At 40.6% G+C, this 26,399-nt stretch overlaps 1 protein-coding gene across 4 annotated transcripts in view; it reads left to right on the top strand.

Moving 5' to 3' along the window:
* Positions 1 to 25,460, top strand: part of HEPH (hephaestin) — a 124,749-nt gene extending 99,289 nt beyond the window's left edge. For 2 of the 4 annotated variants that reach the window (XM_055438574.2, XM_055438570.2), the window contains exons 16-21: positions 12,819 to 12,925; positions 14,068 to 14,293; positions 16,699 to 16,838; positions 18,152 to 18,314; positions 21,572 to 21,616; positions 24,534 to 25,460. In XM_055438574.2, coding sequence (XP_055294549.1) covers positions 12,819 to 12,925; positions 14,068 to 14,293; positions 16,699 to 16,838; positions 18,152 to 18,314; positions 21,572 to 21,616; positions 24,534 to 24,766 — 914 coding nt within the window. In that variant the 3' untranslated portion in view covers positions 24,767 to 25,460. The remainder of the gene's footprint in view (positions 1 to 12,818; positions 12,926 to 14,067; positions 14,294 to 16,698; positions 16,839 to 18,151; positions 18,315 to 21,571; positions 21,617 to 24,533) is intronic. The other 2 variants (XM_055438571.2, XM_055438573.2) reach the window with 2 other exon arrangements.
* The last annotated feature ends 939 nt before the right edge of the window (positions 25,461 to 26,399 follow it).

The raw sequence follows: 26,399 nt of genomic DNA, 5'->3' as shown, positions 1-26,399 counted from the left end.
GGTCTCCCTGTCTTATTCCTCTGCCATCTTAGGACCGCCCCCCTTTAATGTGTAATTTTATAATTTTTATAAATTCCTGACTGAATTATTTTCTTCCAATATTTTGAGTATAGAAGCCCACTTTTCCCCAGCCTGCTCGGTTTCTGTTGAAAATTCCTCATTTGAATGCTAAGCTACTTCCACAAAACAACTTCTGAACACTGGCAGAAGACATTGGGCACCCAGAAAGGCAGCCCATTATCTTCAAAAGGAGGTAGGACAAAATAGAAAAGACAAAAAGAGCGACATAAGAGTTAGGGATGGAGACCTGTCCTGAGGAAGAAGTCGTGAAGAAGGAGAAGTTTCCACACAGTCGTAAACCCTCTCACAGAGGCTCTGTAGGGAGTTTTGGAATCTCAGAAGGCAACATAACTGGGAGAAAAAACAAAACAAAACAAAAACCCCACAGGATACACACCTAACCACAACTGCAGAAAAAAGAGCTTTCCTGTTAAACGCTATAACCTAACAACCTAAAGCACAGCTTGGCCCGCTCACAGAAGAAAGCATTGAGTGAATACCAAAGGAGCGCTCAGTTCAGTCAGTTCAGTTCAGTCGTTCAGTTGTCTCTGACTCTTTGCGACCTCATGAATCACAGCATGCCAGGCCTCCCTGTCCATCACCAACTCCTGGAGTTCACTCAAACTCATGTCCATCGAGCCGGTGATGCCATCCAGCAATCTCATTCTCTGTTGTCCCCATCTCCTCCTGCCCCCAATCCCTCCCAGAATCAGAGTCTTTTCCAATGAGTCCACTCTGTGCATGAGGGGGCCAAAGTATTGGAGTTTCAGCTTTAGCATCAGTCCTTCCAATGAACACCCAGGATCGATCTCCTCTAAAATGGACTGGTTGGATCTCCTTGCAGTCCAAGGGACTCTCAAGAGTTTTCTCCAGCACCACAGTTCAAAAGCATAAATTCTTCGACGATCAGCTTTCTTCACAGTCCAACTCTGACATCCATACATGACCACTGGAAAAACCATAGCCTTGACTAGATGGACCTTGGTTGGCAAAGTAATGTCTCTACTTTTTAATATGCTATCTAGGCTGGTCATAACTTTCCTTCCAAGGAGTAAGTGTCTTTTAATTTCATGGCTGCAATCAGCACCTGCAGTGATTTGGAGCCCAAAAAAATAAAGTCTGACACTGTTTCCACTGTTTCCCCATCTATTTCCCATGAAGTGATTGGACCAGATGCCATGATCTTGGTTTTCTGAATGTTGAGCTTCAAGCCAACCTTTTCACTCTCCTCTTTCACTTTCATGAAGAGGCTTTTGAGTTCCTCTTCACTTTCTGTCATAAGGGTGGTGTCATCTGCATATCTGAGGTTATTGATATTTCTCCCAGCAATCTTGATTCCAGCTTGTGCTTCTTCCAACCCAGCTTTCCTCATGATGTACCCTGCATAGAAGTTAAATAAGCAGGGTGAAAATATACAACCTTGAAGCTAGCCACTGGTAACCGGCCCCTCCCCACACACCCCCACCCAGAGGCAGAGAGGCAGGCTTGCGACAGCCATAGCCATAAGGCAAGGGGGTATTGCATCTTCCACCGAACTGTGAGCAGATTCCCAGTTGCTCACCGCATCTTCCTGAGATACTGTATCCACCAGGAAGGTCACAGCCTAAGATCAGCTCTACAGAGGAGACATACAGCACACCTGAGACGGTGCTCTCACGTTGCACCTGGGAAACCTAGTGGTCGGGACCTGGGAGCTGATTAAGATGCATGGCCCACCCGGGACAGTGTGCTCGCCAAGCTCCTGGTCACCTGAGCTGCTCAGATCAGGGAAGGGCACAAAACGCACCCCCAATAGAGACTGAGCCAGAATTGTGTCTGAGTGTCTCCTGTGTAGGTATTAGTCAGCAGTGGCTTGCTGCAAGGGCAGAGGATCTGGGTGCAGCAGAGCTGGGTATGGCATAAGCCCTCTTGGAGGAGGTTGCCAGTAACTCCGCCATAGAAACACCAGAGTTTACACAAGACTGGGGAAACAAACTCTTGGAGAGCACAAAAAAAAAAAAACCTTGATGCACCAGGACCCAGGAGAAAGGAGCAGTGACCCCACAAGAGACTGACCCAGACTTGCCTGTGAATTCCCAGGAGTCTCCAGTGGAGGCGTGGATCAGAGATGGCCTGATATAGGGTTGGGGGCACTGAGTGCAGCAGTGCGTGCATGGGACCTTTTGAAGGAGGTCACCATTATCTTCATTACCTCCAGCATAGTTTGGCTTCAGGTCAAGCCACAGGGAGGGAACATAGCCCCAACAATCAACAGAAAATTGGATTAAAGATTTACTGAATATCGTCCCACCCATCAGAACAAGACCCAGTTTCCCCCTCAATAAGTTTCTCCCATCAGGAAGCTTCCATAAGCTTCTTTTCCTTACCCATCAGAGGGCAGATAGAATGAAAACCACAGTCACAGAAAAATAATCAAACTGATCACATGTATCATGGCCTTGACCAACTCAATAAAATGATGACTCATGTCATGTAGGGCCACCCAAGATGGACGGATCATAGTAGAGAATTCTGACAAAAATGTGGTCCACTGGAGAAGGTAATGGCAAGCCACTTCAGTCTTCTTGCCTTAGGAACCCCATGAACTGTATGAAAAGGCAAAAAGATATGACCCTGAAAGATGAACTCCCCAAGTCGATAGGTACCCAATATGCTACTGGAGAAGAGTGGAGAAATAACTTCAGAAAGAATGAAGAGATGGAACCAAAGCAAAAACAACACTGACTTGTGGATGAGACGGGTGATGGAAGTAAAGTCTGATGCTGTAAAGAGCAATATTGCATAGGAACCTGAAATGTTAGGTGCATGAATCAAGGCAAATTGGAAGTGGCCAAACCGGAAATGGCAAGAGTGGACATTGCCATTTTAGGAATCAGCAAACTAAAATGGACTGAAATGGGTGAAATTAACTCAGATAACCATTGTATCTAATACTGTGGGCAAGAATCCCTTAGAAGAAATGGAGTAGCTATCATAGCCAGTAAAAGAGTCTGAAATGCACTACTTGGATGCAATCTCAAAAACGACAGAATGATCTCTGTTTGTTTCCAAGGCAAACCATTCAATATCAGAGTAATCCAAGTCTATGCCCCAACCAGTATGCTGAAGAAGCTGAAGTCAAATGGATCTATGAAGACCCACAAAACCTTCTAGAACTAGCATCCAAAAAAGATGTCCTCTTCATTATAGGTGACTTGAATGCAAAAGTAGGAAGTCAAGAGCTACCTGGTGTCACAGGTAAATTTGCCCTTGGAGTACAAAATGAAGTAGGTCAAAGGCTAACAGAGTTTTGCCAAGAGAATGCACTTGTCATAGCAAACACCTTCTTCCAACAACACATGTGATGACTCTACATATGGACATCACCAGATGGTCAATAACGAAATCAGATTGATTATATTCTTTGCAGCCAAACATAGAGAAATTCTATACAGTCAGCAAAAACAAGACCAGGAGCTGACTGTGATTCAGAAGAACAAAAGTTCAAAAGCATGATCTCCTTATTGCCAAGTTCAGACTTAAATTGAAGAAAGTAGGGAAAACCCCTAGACCATTCAGGTATGACCTAAATAAATCCCTTATGATTATACAGTGGAAGTGACAAATAGGTTCAAGAATTTAGATCTGATAGACAGAGTCCCTGAAGAACTATGGACGGAAGTTTGTGACATTGTACAGGAGTCATTGATCAAGACCATCTTCCAAGAGGGAAAAAAATGAAAAGGGCAAAACGGTTGTCTGCCAAAGTCTTACAAATAGTTGAGAAAAGAAGAGAAGCTAAAGGCAAAGGGGAAAAGGAATGATGCACTCATTTGAATGCAGAGTTCCAAAGAATAGCAAGGAGAGATAAGAAAGCCTTCCTCGGTGACTAATGCAAAGAAATAGAGGAAAATAGACTGGGAAAGACTAGAGATCTCTTCAAGAAAATCAGAGATACAAAGAGAACATTTCATGCAAGAATGAGTACAATAAAGGACAGAAATGGTATGGACATAACAGAAACAGAAGATATTATGAACAGGTGGCAAGAATACACAGAACTATACAAAAAAGACCTTTATGACCCAGATAACCACAATGGTGTGATCACTCACCTAGAGCCAGACATCCTGGAATGTGAAGTCAATTGGGCCTTAGGAATCATCACTACGAACAAAGATAGTGGAGGTCATGGAATTCCAGTTGAACTATTTCAAATCCTAATAGATGATGCTGTTGAAGTTTTGTATTCAATATGCCAGCAAATCTGGAAAACCCAGCAGTGGCCACGGGACTGGAAAAGGTCAGTTTCCATTCCAATCTCAAAGAAAGGCAACGCCAAAGAAAGTTCAAAATACTGCACAATTGCACTCATCTCCGTTCAGTTCAGTTCAGTTGCTCAGTCGTGTCTGACTCTTTGTGACCACATGGACTACAGCATGACAGGTCTCCTTTTCCATCACCAATTCCTGGAGTTTATCACACTCATGTCCACTGAGTCAGTGATGCCATCCAACCATCTCATCTTCTGTCATCCCCTTCTCCTCCTGCCTTCAATCTTTCCCAGCATCATGGACTTTTCAAATGAGTCAGTTCTTTGCATCATGTGGCCAAAATATTGGAGTTCAGCTTCAGCATCAGTCCTTCACATCAATTCTTTGGTGCTCAGCTTTCCTTATAGCCCAACTCTCACATCCAAACATGCAGGTCAAGAAACAACAGTTAGAACTGGATATGGAACAACAGGCTGGTTCCAAGTTGGGAAAAGGGTACGTTAAGGCTATATATTGTCACCCTGCTTATTTAATATATATGCAGGGTACATCATGCAAAATGCAGGTCTGGATAAAGCAGAAACTTGAATGAAGATTGCTGGGAGAAATATCAATAACCTCAGATATGCACATGACATGACCCTTATGGCAGAAAGTGAAGAGCTAAGGAACATCTTGATGAAAGTGAAAGAGGAGAGTGAAAAATTTGCCTTAAAACTCAACATTCAGAAAACAAAGATCGTGGCATCTGGTCCATCACTTCATGCAAATAGATGGGAAACAATGGAAACAGTGAGAGATTTTATTTTCTGGGGTTCCAAAATCACAGCAGATGGTGACAGCAATCTTGAAATTAAAAGATGCTTGCTCCTTGGAAGAAAAGTTATGACCAACCTAGACAGCATGTGACCTAGAAAGTGGTGACATTATTTTACTTACAGAAGTCCGTCTATTCAAAGCTATGGTTTATCCAGTAGCCATGTATGGATGTGAGATTTGGACTATAAAGAAAGCTGATCACTGAAGAATTCATGCTTTTGAACTGTGGTTTTGGAGAAGACATTTGAGAGTCTCTTTGAACTCAGCACAGAGTTCAAACCAGTTAATCTTAAATCAGTCCTGCATATTCATTGGAAGGACTGATGTTAAAGCTGAAACTCCAATACTTTGGCCACCAGATGCAAAGATTTGACTCATTCGAAAAAACCTTGATGCTGGGAAAGATTAAAGGCCACAGGAGACTGGGATTTCAGCAGATGAGATATTTGGATGGCATCACTGACAAGATGGACATGAGTTTGAGTAGGCTCTGGGAGTTGGCAATGGACAGGGAATCCTGGCTTGCTGCAGTCTATGGGGTCGCAAAGAGTCAGACACTACTGAATGACTGAACTGAACTGATCTGATCATTACATATATTTTTTTAGCTCCAGAGTTTTTGTTTGATTCTTTATTATTTTTGTTGAACTTATCATTTTGTTTATATGTTGCTTTCCTGATTTTGTTAAATTGTCTCTCTGTGTTCTCTTGTAGCTCACTGAACTTTAAAAAACAATAATTTAATTTTGTTTGGTCAGGCAATTTTAGATCTCCATTGTGTTGGAGCTGGTTACTGGAAAACAGTGTTCCTTTGTTGGTATTTGGTGGTCATATTTCCTTAATTATTAATATTTTTCTACCTTCGCAATGGTATCTCCACTTTTGAAAGACTGACCCCCTCTTCCAAACTTTATAACCTAGCTGCCATGGGGAAAGATCTTCACCTACGGTTGGATGCAAGGGTGCTAGCTGGGTAGAATATGGTAGCTTTGGCTCTGTGATTGTTCAGCACTGGCTCTGACTCTGGGGAGGGCACAGTTGTATAGCCTACATACAGTTCCATCAGCTGAATATTGCAGTGATCTTCAGAAACTAAGTCTCCAGGTGTCCAAAATAGTGACAAGAACTATTGGAGTCCTTGGTAGTAAAGGCTACCGAAAGGTTGCTGATGAGAGCTGTGAACAATGCGAGGATTCTTGGCTTACAGAGGAGAGGAATTCAATCCGGGGCCAGTGATAAGGCTAGATTGCTCAGTGCTTTTTGTGTAATAAAGTTTTATTAAAGTATAAAAGAGATAGAGAAATCTTCTGACACAGACATCAGAAAGGAACAGAAAGAGTGCCCCCTTGCTAGTTTTTACCAAGGAGTTATATACCTATTAACAAGTTTCTAATTAGAGAAAGGAAACACCTCAAAACTGAGAGTTGCACCAGACCCCTCACCCAAAACATGCACTTTGAAATAGCATTGGCACAAGGTGAGTCATCCTGAGCCAAAACACAATTGATGTGAATCTTGAAGAAAGGCAGTTCAGTTCAGTTCAGTTCAATCGCTTAGTCGTGTCCGACTCTTTGTGACCCCATGAACCACAGCATGTCAGGCCTCCCTGTCCATCACCAACTCCTAGAGTTCACTCAAACTCATGTCCATAGAGTCGGTGATGAAATCCAGCCATCTCATTCTCTGTCGTCACCGTCTCCTCCTACCTCCAATCCCTCCTAGCATCAGACTCTTTTCCAGTGAGTAAACTTGTCACATGAGGTGGCCAAAGTATTGGAATTTCAGCTTCAGCATAAGTCCCTCCAATGAACACCCAGGATTGATCTCCCCTAGAATGAACTGGTTGGATTTCCTTGCAGTCCAAGGGACTCTCAAGAGTCTTCTCCAGCGCCACAGTTCAAAAGCATCAATTCTTCGGCGATCAGCTTTCTTCACAGTCCAAATCTCACATCCATACATGACCACAGGAAAAACCATTGCCTTGACTAGACGGACCTTGGTTGGCAAAGTAATGCCTCTGCTTTTTAATATGCTATCTAGGCTGGTCATAACATTCCTCCCAAGGAGTAAGCATCTTTTAATTTCCTGGCTGCAATCAGCATCTGCAGTGATTTTGGAGCCCCAAAAAATAAAGTCTGACACTGTTTCCACTGTTTTCCCATCTATTTCCCATGAAGTGATGGGACCAGATGCCATGATCTTCGTTTTCTGAATGTTGAGCTTCAAGCCAACCTTTTCACTCTCTTCTTTCACTTTCATCAAGAGGCTTTTGAGTTCCTCTTCATTTTCTGCCATAAGGGTGGTGTCATCGGCATATCTGAGGTTGTTGATATTTCTCTTGGCAAACTTGATTCCAGCTTGTGCTTCTTCCAGCCCAGTGTTCCTCATGATGTAGTCTGCATATATGTTAAATAAGCAGGGTGACAATATACAACCTTGATGTACTCCTTTTCCTATTTGGAACCAGTCTGTTGTTCCATGTCCAGTTCTAACTGTTGCTTCCTGACCTGCATACAGGTTTCTTAAGAGTCAGGTCAGGTGGTCTGGTATTCCCATCTCTTTCAGAATGTTCCACAGTTTATTGTGATCCACACAGTCAAAGGCTTTGTCATAGTCAATGAAGCAGAAATATGTTTTTCTGGAACTCTCTTGCTTTATCCATGATCCATCGGATGTTGGCAATTTGATCTCTGGTGCCTCTGCCTTTTCTAAAACCTGCTTGAACATCTGGAAGTTCACGATTCACATATTGCTGAAGCCTGGCTTGGAGAATTTTGAGCATGACTTTAGTAGCGTGTGAGATGAGAGCAATTGTGCGGTAGTTTGAGCATTCTTTGGCATTCCCTTTCTTTGAGATTGGGATGAAGACTGACCTTTTCCAGTTCTGTGGCCATTGCTGAGTTTTCCAAATGTGCTGGCATATTGAGTGCAGCACTTTCACAGCATCATCTTTCAGGATTTGAAATAGCTCAATTGGAATTCCATCACCTCCACTAGCTTTGTTCGTAGTGATGCTCTTTAAGGCCCACTTGACTTCACATTCCAAGATGTCTGGTTCCAGGTGAGTGATCATGCCATCATGATTATCTTGATCGTGAAGATCTTTTTTGTACAGTTCTTCTGTGTATTCTTGCCACCTCTTCTTAATATCTTCTGCTTCTGTTAGGTCCAGACCATTTCTGTCCTTTATCGAGCCCATCTTTGCATGAAATGTTCCCTTGGAATCTCTAATTTTCTTGAAAAGATCTCTTGTTTTTCCTATTCTGTTGTTTTCCTCTATTTCTTTGCATTGATCGCTGAGGAAGGCTTTCTTATCTCTCCTTGCTATTCTTTGGAACTCTGCATTCAGATGTTTGTATCTTTCCCTTTCTCCATTGCTTTTCACTTCTCTTCTTTTCACAGGTATTTGTAAGGCCTCCTCAGATAGCCATTTAACTCAGATGACCATTATATCTACTATTGTGGGCAGGAATCCCTTAGAAGAAATGGAGTAACCATCATAGTCAACAAAAGAGTCCGAAATGCAGTACTTGGATGCAATCTTAAAAACGACGGAATGATTTCTGTTCATTTCCAAGGTAAACCATTCAATATTACAGTAATCCAAGTCTATGCCCCAACCAGTAATGCTGAAGAAGCTGAAGTTGAACAGTTCTATGAAGACCTACAAGACCTTTCAGAATTAACACCCAAAAATGATGTCCTTTTCATTTAGGGGACTGGAATACAAAAGTAGGAAGTCAAGAAACACCTGGAGTAACAGGCAAATTTGGCCTTGGAACACGGAATGAAGCAGGGCAAAGGCTAATAGTGTTTTGCCAAGAGAACGCACTGGTCATAGCAAACACCCTCTTCCAACAACACAAGAGAAGACTCTACACATGGACATCACCTGATGGTCAACACCGAAATCAGATTGATTATATTCTTTGCAGCCAAAAATGGAGAAGCTCTCTACAGTTAGCAAAAACAAGACCAGGAGCTGACTGTGTCTCAGATCATGAACTCCTTATTGCCAAATTCAGATTTAAATTGAAGAAAGTAGGGAAAGCCATTAGACCATTCAGATATGACCTAAATCAAATCCCTTATGATTATACAGTGGAAGTAAAAAAATAGATTTAAGGGTCTAGATCTGATAGATAGAGTGCCTGATGAACTCTGGACGGAGGTTCGTGACATTGTACAGGAGACAGGGACCAAGACTATCCCCATGGAAAAGAAATGCAAAAGAGCGAAATGGCTGTCTGAGGAGGCCTTACAAATAGCTGTGAAGAAAGGCAGATTTTCAAGCAAATACCTAGTTCATTAACATTGCCTAAGGAAGACATTTCCATGAGAAAAAAGCATTGGTTAGCTCAAGGTTTGAGATAAAGTTAAGTTCAGGTGGAACCAGGTGTCATCATGACAACACAGAATTTTAAAAGAAAAGAAAAAATAAAGTCTGTCACTTACAGTTTTATTTCCTCCTGCTGCTTGGGGACATCTGCCCTCCCTTCCACGGCTATTAACACTCTCACTACCTGGATCTTTCTGTTCACTTTTTCCACCACGAAGCAGAATTACAACTGAGAGCATTCCTCTTGACACTATGTACAACATGTGGGTGCACATGTAGCTGTGTCTGTGATGCACAGAAATAGCTTTGGCTCCAGAATTCTGTGGGCCACTCACTGCTGCAGTGGTGGTAGTATCTCAGCAGAGGATCATCTCCTGTTGGGGGAGAGGGTGCACATGGCAGCTATTCTGGTGGTAGTGGAGCAGCAGTGGCTCCTTCTGAGTAGAGAAGCCAGAGTAGAGTTCCAATGGCTCTTTCCCTGGGAGAACACAGAGGTGAAGTGTCTGTTGGGAAAGGGTGCTTCAGCAGCTCATTTTTGAGGGGTTGGGTGTTGATGGATCCTTTTGGGGGGAGCTAAGTGTCAATGTCTCTTTGGTTGGGGAGTTGAAGCAGCTCTTTCAAGGGTCATAAGGAACAGCTGTGTCTTCTTCTGGCGTAATGCAGAGCAGCAGTGACTTCTTCTGGCAAAGGCAGCATTGATGGCTCCTTGTCAAGTTGAGGGGGAAGGAGGGCAGCAGTTCTTTATGGATATGGGAGGGCAAGGAGTAGCAGTAGCTTCTTTTCAGGAGGATGCAGTGGTGATGACTTCTTCTAGGAGAGTGGAGCAATAACAATTCCTTCTCTACTGTGACATATCAGTAGTTACTCCTTGTGGAGCTGGAGGTGGGACAACTAAAGCTTCTTGGAGTAAGGACCAATTGGCCATGGCTCCTTCGGTTGGGGAGCAAGATTGTGGCTCTGTCTTGGGAGGAAGGAAGGGGAGGATTTTCTTGAGGTTGAGGTGATGGCTGCTCCTTCATGGAGTGCAGAGAAGCTACAGCTTCATCTTGAGTTGTGGCAGAATGTTGGTGGTTCCTTCTTGTAGAGGTGGCAGAGAGGTGTGGACTCCAAGTTCAGTTGAAAGGTGAGTGTAAAGAAAGACAGTCTGGTAGTGAGGGCCACTGGCATTATCCTGCTGTCTTTTTCAACCATGGGGATTACCTCTTAATTCCTAGCTGTGCCAGACTGGAGTGATATGGGTAAGATATTTCTTATATTTACTTATTTGCCTATTTGCAATTTTTTTCCCCACTTGGTTGTTACACATTCTTTGTATCGTGGAACTCTCAGGGCTATTAAGTGGGTATATAGTTGCTTATTCCTTGTTTTGGTAGTTATTGTAGGGAGAAGTGAGTATTGGGACCTCCTCAGTCTGCTATCTTCCTGACATGACTTGTGAATAATCTGATTTGTATAAAATATTCAGAATAATAAAACTATTGAGACATAAAGTAGATTAGTGGTTGTCCAGGGCTTGGGTGTGAAATGGATTGGAGAATAAGTCTAAGGAGTTCAGGGGCTTTTTTAATGGTAATAATTTTCCTAAAATTATTGGATTGTGGTGATGATTACAAAATTCTATGGATATACTAAAAACCATTGATTTGTACTCTTTACACGTGTGAATTTTTTGGTTTGAAAATACCTCAATAAAGATGTTATAAAATTAATATGATATTAGTTGGAAGATGGATTGAAGACAACCAGAGTTGGAGACAGAGAAACAAGTTAAGAAGTTTTGTATTAGTCCAGTCTTTAAAATAAATATCTAAGACGTTCCACTCTAGATCGCTTCTGTAAAAGAAAAGGTAATTTTACTCAGATTAGATACCAGTCTACTTTATAAAGACAAGTGGATTATAGATTTTAAAAATAGTCCTTTTCTTCCCGTTAATTGGACATGGACATAAGCTTACATCAGCAAAAGGTAATTTGGTGCCCAGGATGATTTTGCAGTTAAGTGATTGCTCATTGGTAAAGTGACTACCTTAAGTTTTCAAGACCCCCTATCTGCTGTGACTTGGGAAAACTGTTTAGGTTATATTTGAAAAAGTAGCTTTTTAAAATCGTATAGCCCAGCAGAAACCTTAGGTTGAATTTTATAGGTATAATAATCCTTGTAATTTTCCCAGAATTGGGGGCTGGATGAAATAATAGCCATATTCTTGTGCATTGTAACAGCAGTTTTACTGCTTGGACCTTTAACCATTTTAGAGTTAGATACTAAGGAAAGTAAAATTAATTGGTTGTCATGGTTCCCCCCTCATATCACTAAACAACTAGTTCCCCTTCCCTTTTGTCAATTCCCATTGTGTGTTTTTCAAAAAAGTACTGTATTCTGGTGCCAGCCAATAGATTGTCACACAATGGAAAATGATATTCATTGTAAGGTTTAATAAAATTAAATTTGCACCAAAAAGAAAATAAAATAAACATCTAAACTGTAGCAAAAATATCAGGAATTGGAAGGAAGAGAATATGGTTATAAAATATAATGTAGAGGTTGAATCAGTAAGACTTGCCATTTAATTGGATTTTAAATGCATGAGAGTGGGGAGACAAAGTAAACTAAATTTTTGAATCTGGGTAATTAGGAGGATTTTGATGTTATCACCAGATACTGGGAGCACAGATTAAGTAATAGCATTTTTTTTCCAAAGGAGGAAGATGAATTCATAACAATTTTAGTTTTTTATGTGTTTGTTGTCAGGCCAACTTTCAAAAGACTTCCCGTATCTTCAATTTACAAAATTATGTTATCTTCATATATGCAGCATTGTGATTCAGCTTTTTTGCATATTATTCTCCATTGTATGATATTATTAGATAATTACAATTCCTTGTGCTTACAGTATATTCTTGTAGCTTACCTATTTTATACATAATAGTTCATTTCTGTTAATCCCATTAAATACATAAATTCCAGTATATGATTGAAAGTTTTGGATTATAGCTTAGTGACAAGGAAGATCTGGCTATTTGAGTCATCAGTGCACACAGATTAAAACTGACATCAGAAAGATGGCTGAAAGCTTCCCTGGGGAACTTACAGAAAAATAGGAGAAGAGCACTAGCGACAGAACCTTGAACAGCTGCATTTTAAAGACAAGGACAGTAAAAGAGAAGCTGAGGGTGTCCCAGGAGGGAGAAGAATAAAGTCACAAAAATAAAATGAATACTGGTATGGAAATGATAGAGAAATATCATAAAGAACCTGGGACTCACCTGACACAGCCTTTTTGGGATACCTGGGAAATGGGAGGCATCTTTGACCTGGTCCAACTGGAGATTTCTGTTATCCTTTCTAGGCGAGGTTCTCACTTACCAATGGAACATTCCAGAGAGATCTGGCCCTGGTCTCAATGATTCTGCTTGTGTTTCTTGGATCTACTATTCTGCAGTGGATCCCATCAAGGTAAAGATAATATTGGCTTCTTGGAGATGTCTCAGAAATGGGCAGACTGCCTAGCAAAAATAAGCTACTAAAAAGGTTAAGAGCCCAGTACTAAAGTCCAGAGACTGGGGGAAATTCCTCAAATCCAGAGCTTATTTGAATAGGTAGAAGGAGAGATAAAATGATTAGGTAGCACCCATGTTTGTTCTGAGGAATTTCTTCCTTGTTTCTTCTTCTTGGATATTATAAGGCAGTATGTTATCATTCTAGGAACTTAGAATTTGTTGTCAAGAGATTGGGTTTCTAGCCCAAATTTGGTTCTGTCTTTCTGCCTCTGATTTCTCATCTGGAAAATACTAATCTGTGTAGCCAGCCATGCACAGCCAGATGTCAGCAATCATTTATTGAGAGCCTGCTACATTTTAGGCATTTTACCTGGCTCTTTTGATGATAAAAATATAAGATTCAGTTCCCATCTTCAAAGAGTGTGATCTGTAATATCTGTGAGAAACAGATGAGTATAAATGTAATATTTGTATTGAATATATAAAATATAAGTAAAGTATATAGTGAAACTAGGTCTCTCCCGCATGGCAAGCCAATGCTTTACCAACTGAGCTACACATGAAGCCATATATATATATATATATATAATAAATTTTAAACATAACATAGTGTTAGCGACTACTTAAAACTACTTAATAGAAAGTGCTATTGGAGTCCATGAGAGAGTGATTAATTCTGCTTGGAGGAGAGAATGAAAGGGAAACTAGAGAAGGCAATGTGATGATAAGTAGGTGTACTTTGAGCCTTAAAATTGGAATAGTATTATAACATAAGATAAGGGATATGGTGGAGGAGTGGGCATTAAAAAGAAGAAGAAACAACCTGAGAAAATGTACTTGGTTGTGAAAGTGGTTGGTGGGTTTGGAGATCAATGAATATTCCAGCAGAGATAAATCATAGGTGAGATAGTATATCTTAACTGTGTCCCAAGATGGTTGTGAGGATGGATTCAGATAATATAGTTGAGCCTCTTATAAATACAAGGCATTATGTTAAAGCGCTGAAGACACCGTGGGCTTGAATGTCAGCCTATCTCCCTGCAGAGCACCTATTGGCCAGGAACAACTCCATCTTGTTCATTCCTTTCCCATATTCAGGACATGTACAGTGGCCTGGTGGGACCCTTGGCCATCTGCCGAAAAGGCATCCTGGAACCCAATGGAGGACGGCGTGACATGGACCGAGAATTTGCCTTGTTATTCTTGATTTTTGATGAGAACAAGTCTTGGTATCTGGAGGAGAATGTGGAAACTTATGGGTCCCAGAATCCAGACCGTATTAACCTACAGGATGAAACTTTCTTGGAGAGCAATAAAATGCATGGTCTGTAGAAAGGAACCTATCCCATTTCCAAAGAAATCCTTACTGGTTTCATGGAGATAGTTTTGATAGGCCCATCACAACCTAAGGGAACATAATCTCTGAAAGGTTAGGAAGGTGGAATGGGGACACATTAGAAGAAATGTCTAGTACTACAGTATTATCTATAATGTGGTTCATGTTAGATCAGGTGCTCAGAAAACAGGAAGCTGACTCCATAAAGTTGCCGTGGTAACACGAGCACATTTTAACCTGTTAGAGAGTGCAAGACAGACATTTATGGCCTTCAATGTACCTGGTGCACTGGCTGATTAGGGCCTCTCTACTTAAAAATTTTGAATTTAGTTTCTCAATATTATCTAATTTCCTTGCTACTCTGGATTTGAGATATGTTTTCTCAATGGATTCTAACATAGATAAATGAAGGACAGCTTGCCTTTTAATCTATTTTTGAAACAATGGTTATATTCACAGATGGAAGGATTGGAGAGAGAGCCTCAAAGAACAGCATACTGGGTTATATTACAAATAAGAACTTTTTGATGCTCAAATGGATTTTGAAGGGAAATTGTGCACGCAAACCTTCCTTTGTTCTACAGATTTGTGTATCTTTTTTAAAAAATAGAGACAATCTCAACTAAGAGGAAGAATTTCAGTGCAGGGGAATGTAGCAGTGAAATATTTCCTTGATTTGAGGGTAAATTGAAGCTTTGATAATGACTCTACTGGAACTCAAAAGTAGTATCTCATTGTCACACAAATTATAGCTATTTCTCCCTGATGGAAATATGAGTGATTCACATTGGATCTAATGATTCACAGACTTTACAGAGTGGCTTTTTAGCTCCTTTCAAATCTGAGAAATGCCCAAAACCAAATGGAATAAGGATACAGATCTTGCTAGTGAAGGGGTTTGGCTAATGCTCATTTCCATCTGGTGTTTAAGTGTTTATTCGTCCAACTCTTCAGGTATCAGTCTACCCATCTATCAGGTATTAATTGAACACTCTCTGAGTGTGGGCATTAGAGATAAAAAAGTAATGTTGGAGTCTGATGGCAAATAAATAAGACCCTTCCTTCCCTTCTAGATTTCTGAACTAATTGAGAAAGAGACAGAGCTGCTTAAGATCAAATGTGAACTTACTGAGAAAGCTAGTTGGCAAACTGAATTTAGTTTTGCAGCAAAATAGGCTTGCTAATAGTCCCCCAACAATGGATAGATTTTCTGTCCTGTTATTGACATAGAGGGACAAAAACAGCCCACCTTCTTTACAGGGGCAAAATCTTCCCCATGATGGAATAACAAATCCATTTGCACTACTTCCTGTGGTCTGATCTAAGAGAGAGAAGATTCAGAATGGGGCTGAGTTGAATATATTTAGTTCCTTTCTCAAATACAGAATTTGACTCGAGTAAATAGACAGGCTATAAATGTTCCTTCCATTATTTCCTCTCATGGATGAAGAGTATAAATTATCTTCCTTCTATGAGAATATTAAAAGTGGAGAAGTGTATCCTGGGTACACTCTTGAAAGTGTGAATTAACACAGTGCTGAGTGGTTTATTATCTTTAGAGCATGAGATGGGTCCTGGGAAGAAGCAAATGGGGAGTCCCATGCATTAATATCATTATTAATTCCAAGAATGTGACAAATATTTTTTAACATATATTGTAGGATCAGGTGTCTGCTTGGTGTTCTGAAGAATACAAGTACGGTATTATAGTATACACATTTATTTCCTGCTTATTAAAAACCATCAACCTATTTGGGAATATGAAATTTCACAAATTAAAAGATAGATGAATGTAGGAGGCAGTTTCTAGTGAGTTCCAAGGAGTGATACAGATAGTACTGGAGGAGTTTAGATGTGGAAGAAATGCAGGGAATGAGGTTTAATAAGAGGAAAAAGAACAAGGAACTATTGTTAAAAGAAGTGAAAGTGTGACTGAGCTTTGAAAAGATGAGTAAAAGGAAGAATTTTTGAAAGGGAAGATCAGAAACATGAGCAAGAACACAAAGAACATGAATAAGGGGCCAAAATAGGAGATGGTTAAGAAATTACCCTAATTGAAATATGTTAGATAGTGTTAGACACATCTGGGAAAGCTTGGGACTATATTTTGAAGGACCTTGTTGGTCTAAGGAGTCATGGACTTGATCTTTTGGGTGGGGAGCAGGGGGCTATTAAGGTATTTTAAGCAGCAGAATGACATGGTCATACTAGTTATTAGAGAGACCACTCTTATAGCACCAGTGTGGGAGATAGATTGAAGAGGGACAAATGGAATAGAAAAGAGAGCAGCTAGGGGGATACTGCTGTCATCAGAGATGATAGGGATTATCTTTATGGTAGTGGCAGTGGTAAGTCGAAATGAGATATACAAAATACCTTTTCTTCTCTTACAGCCATTAATGGAAAGCTCTATGCCAACCTCATGGGCCTTACAATGTACCAAGGAGAACGAGTGGCCTGGTACATGATGGCAATGGGACAAGATATTGACCTACACACTGTCCATTTCCATGCAGAAAGCTTTCTCTACCGGGTGAGCTAGAAAGAGGGCTGAGTCCCTCAAGGGTGATTATAGGAGTGATCCGATATCAATTAAGAAAGAAGAGGAATTCAAGAAACAAGATAATAATCAGTTAAAAGATGAAAGGTATTATACATGGAGTATTGAGCAGAGAAATCTAGTTTGGGTTTGCATCCCAAGGTCAGTCGTTGTCCTCCAAACCTTATTTTTCCCCTTTGATATAGAGGAAGCGTGTGGCTCATTTATGGGATAAGAAGACCGAAGGAATAAATGTTATTGGATCTCAGTCAGGGACTTGAGGCCCAGTGAGCAGTCATCCTAAGAGCAAGAAATTTAAGAGAATTGTGTCACGATCTCTGAAAGTCCTTAATCCATTCCTGAACATCAATTCAGGAACTACATTGGACAACATGTGGGTTTTGAAGATTTTTTCTTAGGAAAGGGGGTTAGAGTTGTAGGCATTAATGAGTGGACTTGATGACAAAGGTCCATATAGTCAAAACTATGGTTTTTCCAGCAATCATGTATGGATGTGAGAGTTGGATCATAAAGAAGGCTGAGCACTGATAAAATGATGCTTTCAAACTGTGGTGCTGGAGAAAACTCTTGAGAGTCCCTTGGACAGTAAGGAGATCAAACCAGTCAGTCCTTAAGGAAATCAACCCTGAATATTCATTGGAAGGACTGATGCTGACGCTGAAGCTCCAATACTTGGCCACCTGATGCGAACAGCTGACTCGTTGGAAAAGATGCTGATGCTGGGAAAGACTGAGGGCAGCAGGAGAGGGGAGCAACAGAGAATGAGATGGTTGGATGGCATCACTAACTCAACGAGCATGAGTTTGAGCAAACTCTGGGAGATAGTGAATGACAGGGAAGCCTGCTGAAGTCCGTGGGGTCTCAAAGACTTGGACACAACTTAGTGACTGAATAACATAAAAGATTTAGAAATGCTGATAAAGGTGGTGGCATGGAAGATAAAGCAAACTGAGTTTTATTTCCAAAGTAAATACGTGGATCTTTCCTAGGGGTCAAGGCTTAAACCTGCTAAAAAGTATGGATATACTAGTTTTTAGCCCTCTAATGAGAGCTGGAATGGATTTTACTTTGGGTCACTTTGAGAAAAGTAGGAAGAGAGAGTCTCCTCTGTTGAGTCAGTTTGTATGGGTGGGTTTATAGAGAAGATGGATAAGGTAGAATCTTTTAGCTGCTCTCTTGGAGTCCTATGTACCTGATGTGGATACTGAAGCCTTATACTTTCTATAAACTCTGAGATGTTTACTATGCCCTTCACTTTTTCTCTCCACCACCAATCTCTTTTGCAGAGTGGAGAGAGCTACCGGGCAGATGTAGTGGATTTATTTCCAGGGACCTTTGAGGTTGTGGAGATGGTGGCCAGCAACCCTGGGACATGGCTGCTTCACTGCCATGTTACTGACCATGTCCATGCTGGCATGGAGACCATATTTACGGTCTTGTCGAAAAAAGGTAAAGCCTAACTATGCCATCTTCTAGTGCTTTATCTAGTCTATAAGAACCAGAAAATCCCAAGAAGTCTCTTGCATCTGTCTTCTGATCCCAATAAGTACCAGGTTTTAAAACAGAACCAACCCCCCCAGGTGTTCTCTCAACCTTGTTGCTCCCCTGCTCATGCCTCCTAATTTCTTCGACATTTGTTGAGCTCACATGAACTGATTCAGCCTGAAACTGACTGGGCTCTATGCACTGATGCTCAGTATAGATTTACTTCCTTTTAACACATTTTAATTTGTATATAAATTTATTACTTTAGAATTTATTAGGTACTAGCTAGTTCAAAGAATGTTGTTAATGAGTTATTTTTTTTCTAAAAGAAGAAATATAATTCAAACAGCTACCCCTTAATTGGTTTGTTTTGTGGAGACCATCTAAGGCTGAAAAGAGATAATTGGCCTTCAATTACAACTAATCCTAGACAGATGCTACCAAAGGTGGCAAGAAGTTTTCCTTTTATATGTTATATGGAGAAGTATTAGCGAGGGTAGTTTCTTTACCAATTTTTATTCATCACCAAGAACATAGAAGAGTAGGTTGTGTTGAATTTTGTGTCTTTGGGCCATTAAAGAGTTGAGTCTCACTTCTTACGCCTCTTAACCTGAATCCAGTACTCATCATTATTCCCCTCCCAAGAGGCCCAATAGAAATTCTTAAGGCCCACAGAAATTCAGGGAGGTTTTCTTTCTTTCTTTCTTTTTTTTTGTCACGCTGTTTTGGAAACTGGTAATATTGAGAGGGGCTTCCCTGATAGCTTAGTTGGTAAATAATCTGCCTACAATGCAGAAGACCCTGGTTCAATTCCTGGGTCGGGAAGATCTTTTGGAGAAGGGATAGGCTACCCACTCCAGTATTCTTGGGCTTCCCTTGTGGCTCAGCTGGCAAAGAATCCACCTGCAATGCAGGAGACCTGGGTTTGATTCCTGGGTTGGGAAGATCCCCTGGAGAGGAGAAAGTCTACCCACTCCAGTATTCTGGCTTGTATAATTCCATGGACTGCATAGTCCATGGGGTCGCAAAGAGTTGGACACGACTGAACGACTTTCACTTCACTTAATATTGAGGTACGTATTCCGGGATTCCTCGCCTCCGGCATTCTATCAGCATAAATAGAAAGTGGGAAAATGTCTTTAGGCATTCAAATAGGACTAGCAAACCATGGTAGAAAATACAACTCTGCCATTTAACCCCAGGAAGGGAGACAAATGATTGTACATTATCATTTCCTATATCTTTGGAAAACTTTATTCTCCGGTAACATACTGCTAAAATGTGTCTTCTAGCTACTACTGTAGTACTACTCCCTACCTCTCAGACAAGCACATATAATTCTTTAGTGTGTTCTGTCAGTCCTTAGAACCAAAGTCAAGTGGTGAATTGTTGTATCATCAAGATCCTGTAGATCCAAAACAATAGATTTTCTCCACGTGTAATGGCAGATCATCTCAAATAATGACCATTTATTAGATAAGACACTGCATCAATACATGTCATCAAGGAACTTCCATAAACAAGAATAGCTCATATCTCATTTTAATAATGAGCCAGACCATAATTTTACCTATTTGCCTTTTATTTGTTTGACACCCTATAGTCTAATGTGATATTTTTCCAGTTACATATGAGCTACCCAGGCCAACCAGAGAGAAGAGCTGAAGGCAGATGGGAAAAAAAAGACTGAGTGTTAGAAAAAGCTTCCTGTGGAAGAAGAAGGGGATGAAAGCCAAAGGTACAATAAAAGATTAGAGTGGAGTAAGGTCATTTTTCTACTAAAAGGAGAGAGGAATGGATCAATGTGTAGGTTTGGGTGAAAGGCTTGATAAAAAGGTAGACTATTTCTGTCTTATGGGCTGTGTTTCATCTGTAATGAAGTGAAAGACAGAGGGTATGGTAAGGGGCTTGAGAAAAGTGGGCAAAGGTTTGAAATAACCACTCTTTGAAGTGGGGTCAAAAGTTACTCTGAGTGGTGGAAGATAAGTTAATTACTGCCAAGCAGCATCGAAGACTTAAATTTGTACCCAAAGAATATTTCAGTTCAGTTCAATTCAGTTCAGTCGCTCAGTCGTGTCCAACTCTTTGCAACCCCATGAATCGCAGCATGCCAGGCCTCCCTGTCCATCACCAACTCCTGGAGTTCACTCAACTTCATGTCCATTGAGTTGGTACTTATACTTAAAAAAAGAGAATACTTATATTTACAATTGTATGATGTTTCTCCACCAGCATTCAGGATATAAAAAAATATATATAGCTAATGGTGTTTCAGCAAATGATTATAACAGTCCAGGTAAGTTAGTAGTTGAAGTGATAAACAATGTAGTCAAGCCTGACCAGGAATGGAAGGAAAAACAAGATGAAACTGGTGAGTTGGGAAAAAAATTGAACTGTCCAAGAGCTAGAGATCTTCATGAGAGAATAAAACAACAGGTTAAATGGAGTAAGTAGCATTAGAACATAGAATAGAAGAGCATTGTTAGACATTTGAAATGAAGCAGTTCTGCATAATTAGGCCAATGTGACCAGAGTTAGAGTATATTCGAAATTTGTTGGAGTTAAGAGGTCCAAAAACTGTGAGACTTGACTGTTAGATAGGTCAATACCTTCAGTAGGAATTGAGGACAATAAAGACTGAGCCACATACCAAAGACTTCCATGAAGAGAACTGTTAGGTAACAGTGATAAGTGGTTGCGGTTTTTTCTAGCCAAATAATGAGCCTCAAAAGACATGGATCTTTGCAAAAAGGGGAGGAATGATAAGTGGTCTCAAAGTAGTATTGAGAGAATGCAAAGGAAATGTTGTCCTCAGAGAAGAGTTCAGCCCCTTTAAAGCAAGAAGAGGAAGAAATAGTCAGAGAGATTGAAAATGTAGGGACAGGTTTGACAAAATGCGGGGACTTCCTGAAGGAAAGCTGGAAAAGTGTGACAAAAATAATAATAATAACGATAAAGTGCCAATAAATATGTAAATATTGGTAGTGTGGTGATTTACCTTTTGGACGCCCAAGCCTATACACTTGTTCATATTTGTATCAATGCTAAAAAATCAAATCCACATACCAATACTGACTTTGACCACAAGTAGTTAATTCCAGTCACCTCCATTTTGCTTACTATATCACAGAGAGTTCCCTCCAATCAATGCTAATCTCCTACAACAAGCCTGTGAATACGTAGGAAAAATAATAGGACTAACCTTTTTTTTTCCCCTCCAGAACACTTAAGCACTACCACCACCATCCCTGAAGAGATCGGAAAAGGTAGGGAGAATGACACGCAGATTGGGTACTTATATATGTTGTGCATTCGGGGAAAGGAGCAGTGCCTCTAGAAAATTGGTTTCACATGACTGAAAGCTGTACCACAATGCTAACAGGAAGAATCCTGAGATTTATTTAAGACTTCAGAAACAAGAAATCTAAGGTTAAGCTTCCAGTTAAGCTTCTCTCAGCAGATTTATTCTCTCTGACCCCCATACCCACCCACTTTAGTTGAGGAAAATGGCCCCATCTCCAGTTGAAGGCTGCTATCTTATCCTCTCACCTAATGTGTGAGGTTCGGAGAAGGCAATGGCAAGCCACTCCAGTACTCTTGCCTAGAAAATCCCATGGATGGAGCAGCCTGGTAGGCTGCAGTCGGTGGGGTCGCTAAGGGTCGGACACGACTGAGCGACTTCACTTTCACTTTTCACTTTCACACATTGGAGAAGAAAATGGCAACCCACTCCAGTGTTCTTGCCTGGAGAATCCCAGGGACGGGGGAGCCTGGTGGGCTTCCATCTATGGGGTCACACAGAGTCGGACACGACTGAAGTGACTTAGCAGCAGCAGCAGCAGCAATGTGTGAGGAGGAAGAAAATTCAAGGTCTTACTGAGTTGTGCATAAAGGAGCTATAGCACAGATATTAATTCCGAACAAGAACAGTGTGAAACTAAGACAAATACTATTCAATCTATGGAATACTAAATAGTTGACTTTTGGGGACCAGCCATTTCTGCACTTCAAGAAAACAGAGATTCTTGTCTTATCCAGGCTGCTGCTACTGCTGCTGCTAAGTCACTTCAGTCGTGTCCGACTCTGTGTGACCCCATAGACGGAAGCCCACCAGGCTCCCCTGTCCCTGGGATTCTCCAGGCAAGAACACTGGAGTGGGTTGCCATTTCCTTCTCCAATGTGTGAAAGTGAAAAGTGAAAGTGAAGTCGCTTAGTCGTGTCTGACCCATAGCGACTCCTCGGACTGCAGCCTACCAGGCTCCTCCATCCATGGGATTTTCTAGGCAAGAGTAGTGGAGTGGCTTAGGTTCAAGTAATTATTTTACTTTGTTCCTCATTTGTATCTAAACTGAGAAAGATTCAGAAAGTTATGAAGGTCTAGATCAGATGTTAGAGATCCTCAGTTCAGTCTGGAAATTTTTCAGCTCTATTTGGAAAAGACCTGATGACTTGACTGGGCTTCCCAGGGGACTCAGTGGTAAAGAATTCGCCTGCCAGTGCAGGAGATGCAGGTTCAATCCTTGCTCCAGGAAGATCCCCTGGAGAAGAAAATGGCAACCCACTCAAGTATTCTGGACTGGAAAAGCCCCATGAACAGAGGAACTTGGAGGGCTACAGTCTATGCATCACAAAAGTTGGACACAACTTATTGACTGAACAAAGATCTGCCTAAGTATCTTATAAACAGTCGACCAGGAAACTAGGGTATGTTCTCCAGGGATTAGGGAGTGGACAGGTGAAGCAGAGAGAGCAGAGTGCCATACACATATGTGTATGTACATACATATTTGCAGGTTTCCCTGGTCATTCAGACAGTAAAGAATCTGCCTGCAATGTGGGAGGCCTGGGTTCAATCCCTGAGTCAGGAAGATCCCCTGGAGAAGGAAATGGCAACCCACTCCAGTATACTTGCCTAGAGAATTCCACGGACAGAGGAGCCTGGTGAACTCCAGTCCACGGAGTCGCAAAGAGTCAGACATGACTAAGTGACTAACACACACACATATACATGTTTTGTACATACATTTGTATATACACTTGTACATACCAGTATGTACATCCAAACATACATCTTCATAAGCTCTTGCCTGTTTTAAAATGTTGAACAGTGGGAAAACCCCCTCAGAACTGTTGGTATACAAAAATCCAGTATTTTCTACATGAGAAACTGAGAGATGGAAAGTGATTTTTCCAAGTTCACAAGAAAAGTAAGTAAGTGGTGGAATGTGAACTCAAGACCAGGATGTTTCCCAGCTTCTGACTGAACTCATTTTATTACATCTTCTCTCAGTTCTGTAAGAATATTGTTTCATCCAATTATATATTCATCAAACACATGCTGACTGCCAGAGACACCAAAATAATAAGATATAATCACTATTTTCGAGGAGATTCAAAGTAGAATGAGACACAGAAACAATAATTGTAGTTCTGGATACTGTATATAATTTTTAAAGGTGGGGAAAAATAGTAACAACTGATCAATTATTGTGCATTTTCTATCTTCCAAGAACTATGTTGAATATTTATAAATATTGACTCAAACCTCAATTAAGCATGGTTATTATCCTCAGTTTATAAAAGAGGAGTCTGAGCTTTACTCCATGGGCTAATTGGGGATCATCAAAAGTTCATATGCCAGGAACTAAGAAAATTAGATATTTCACTTAGAAATATCAATGTGACATCAGTGTTATAATGACTCAAAGATGCGAGAGACCAGACAGAACAGTAGCAGGCTCTTACCATGGCCCAATTGTCAAAGTGAGTATTGATAAGCTAGATAATTGAGTCAAACTGCTTCACAGGAGATTCTACCTGCTACTACTAGTTCTACACTCTGGAGCAATGCAAAAAAATTATTTATTTTTTGCTATATCATAAGCCTTTATATATTTTAAGAGACATGTCAAGGCCCTTCTCACTCTGAGTCCTAGTTCTTTCAATGGGGGCATTGGAGCTTCAGTGCTTCTTTAAAGATTTTCTCAACTACGGCATTTTGTTACATTGATTCCCTGTAACCTCTGAGACTATCATCATTGGTTGATCTTTTGAGGTATAAGAACAGTTCTTCTGTCCTATTTGAATGAGCTTATTTATCCTCTTCCAGAGTTGATTATAAAATATGCCTTTTAAGAGTACTCTCCATCCCATGGTTCCCATTTTCCTCTTGTTCCATTTCAGTAGCAATTTCCAGAGACACTGGAGAAGGCAATGTGAAGATACTGGGCATGCAGATCCCTATAAAGGATATCAAGATACTGACTTTTGTCTTGATTGCCATGGGTGTCATTCTCCTGCTCATTGCTCTGGTTCTTGGTGGTGTGGTGTGGTACCAGCATCGTCAGAGAAAGTTACGGCGTAACAGGAGGTCCATCCTGGATGACAGCTTCAAGCTTCTGTCTCTCAAGCAGTAACAGCTGGATCTTGGAACTGCACATCTGGAATATACACTCAGCAGGCCATGGACTAGCAACTGGCATACATTTAAAGGGTATGGGTTGTAGAAAAGACAAAGGAAGGAATCAAACTCATCTGAGTATTTCTTCACTTATTTATTTGTATGGAAATTGTATTCTTTCCTTTTCTTTAGTTTCTTTGTTCCACTTGGGCACCTGGGGCTGAGTCCCCTAGAATCTCATATCACAAATTTCAATAGCTAGATTATATCACCCACTGACACTTGGAAGATCTGGTAATTTCTAAAACCTGAAACATTTTCTCATAAAGTAGATGCCAAAAGTAAGGTTCATTTATTAAGTCTCTACTGCTTTCCAGAACTTAGGCAAGTTTATTCTGAACCAAGGCTAAGTGAGCTGTGACAATAATCCACATCTAAAGACTAAGAACATAGCATGACAGGAAATGAGTGAGGTAGGATTTAAAGATCCAAATTGTATTTTTACTTTTCTTGAAAGTGGACCATTTTCGTTAAGTGGGTAAATGCAATATTACTGCCAAGAGCAACTACAACTTCTGGATACAGGAACTCCTCAGGAAGACAATATTCCAAGTTACAATGTACAGTTGCAATGAAGGGAATATTGAGTGTCCTTTCCATGCTTTCATCAGAAGATTCTATATATTAAAGTGCTTATTATAACACTGTAAGAGTGAACTTGTTGATTTTTATTGTCTCTGTGGTCTCTTGAAGGTTGTGACTGTTCCTGAAAGAGAGAGCATTCGGTGAGACTGGTGAAGGTGGTTAGGGGTACGCATAGAATGGATCTGCCTATCTTTTGTAGATGCTTCAAGTTTGTGTTTGGAAAGTGAATAAGCTGTCCCAGAGGAGACCTCAAAATCCATAAGTGCCAAAATTATCGTAGATGCTAAGAAATGTTGCCAGAGGGAAATAGAGGACTGAAACTAGGTTCAAATCTTTACACTGGGCAATGAGAGGAGGGCACAGATCTAGTGAGCTCTTTTGGTAGTTGGGGGTATGAGACGTCTACTTGCAATTTTATAGAGTCCTTCCTCTGGTAATTTAAAGCAATATTCCTTTGTCACAAGTTCAAGCCTCTCTAAAACCTTGGTCAGAGAACACAGAAAAGAGATAGAGTAGGGGTGGGATAAGCTGACCCATTCTTACTATGGTATCCATTATATCATTTTACATGGCCAATAGAGAATGGAAGAAGCATCAGAACAGTAAAAACAATAACCGAAATGCATTGTGCTTTATATTTTACAAAACATCTAATAGCTAATTGCATTTGACTTCCATTAGTTCTATCAGGGTGACATTTTTGCTATACTTTTAAGCAAGCAAATGATAAGAGAAAGTGATTTTGACCTCAAGCCATTCAGCTAAAAATTGAATGAGGATTCAAGCCTTCATCTATCCAACTCCAAATAGCTGCTTCATCCTTCTGTATCATGGAAGCTCCACTAATCTCCATCATTCATTATCCACATTGAAACCAACTTCCCTCTTTCTGTCTTTCCAGTAAACTTATCTGCCAAGTTAGCAACCCTTTGAAGATTAAGTGTAGAAACCCACAGAAATGGTGTTGAGTTACTAAATAATGTTGAAAGTTAGATGGCAAAACA

This window comes from Moschus berezovskii, chromosome X (assembly GCF_049115385.1).
Source record: "Moschus berezovskii isolate FMDL1 chromosome X, NW_MosBer_1.0, whole genome shotgun sequence".
NCBI classification, from domain to species: Eukaryota; Metazoa; Chordata; class Mammalia; order Artiodactyla; family Moschidae; genus Moschus; species Moschus berezovskii.
The sequence above is the reverse complement of the archived record's forward strand: the minus strand, read 5'-3'. Positions and strand labels throughout refer to the sequence as shown.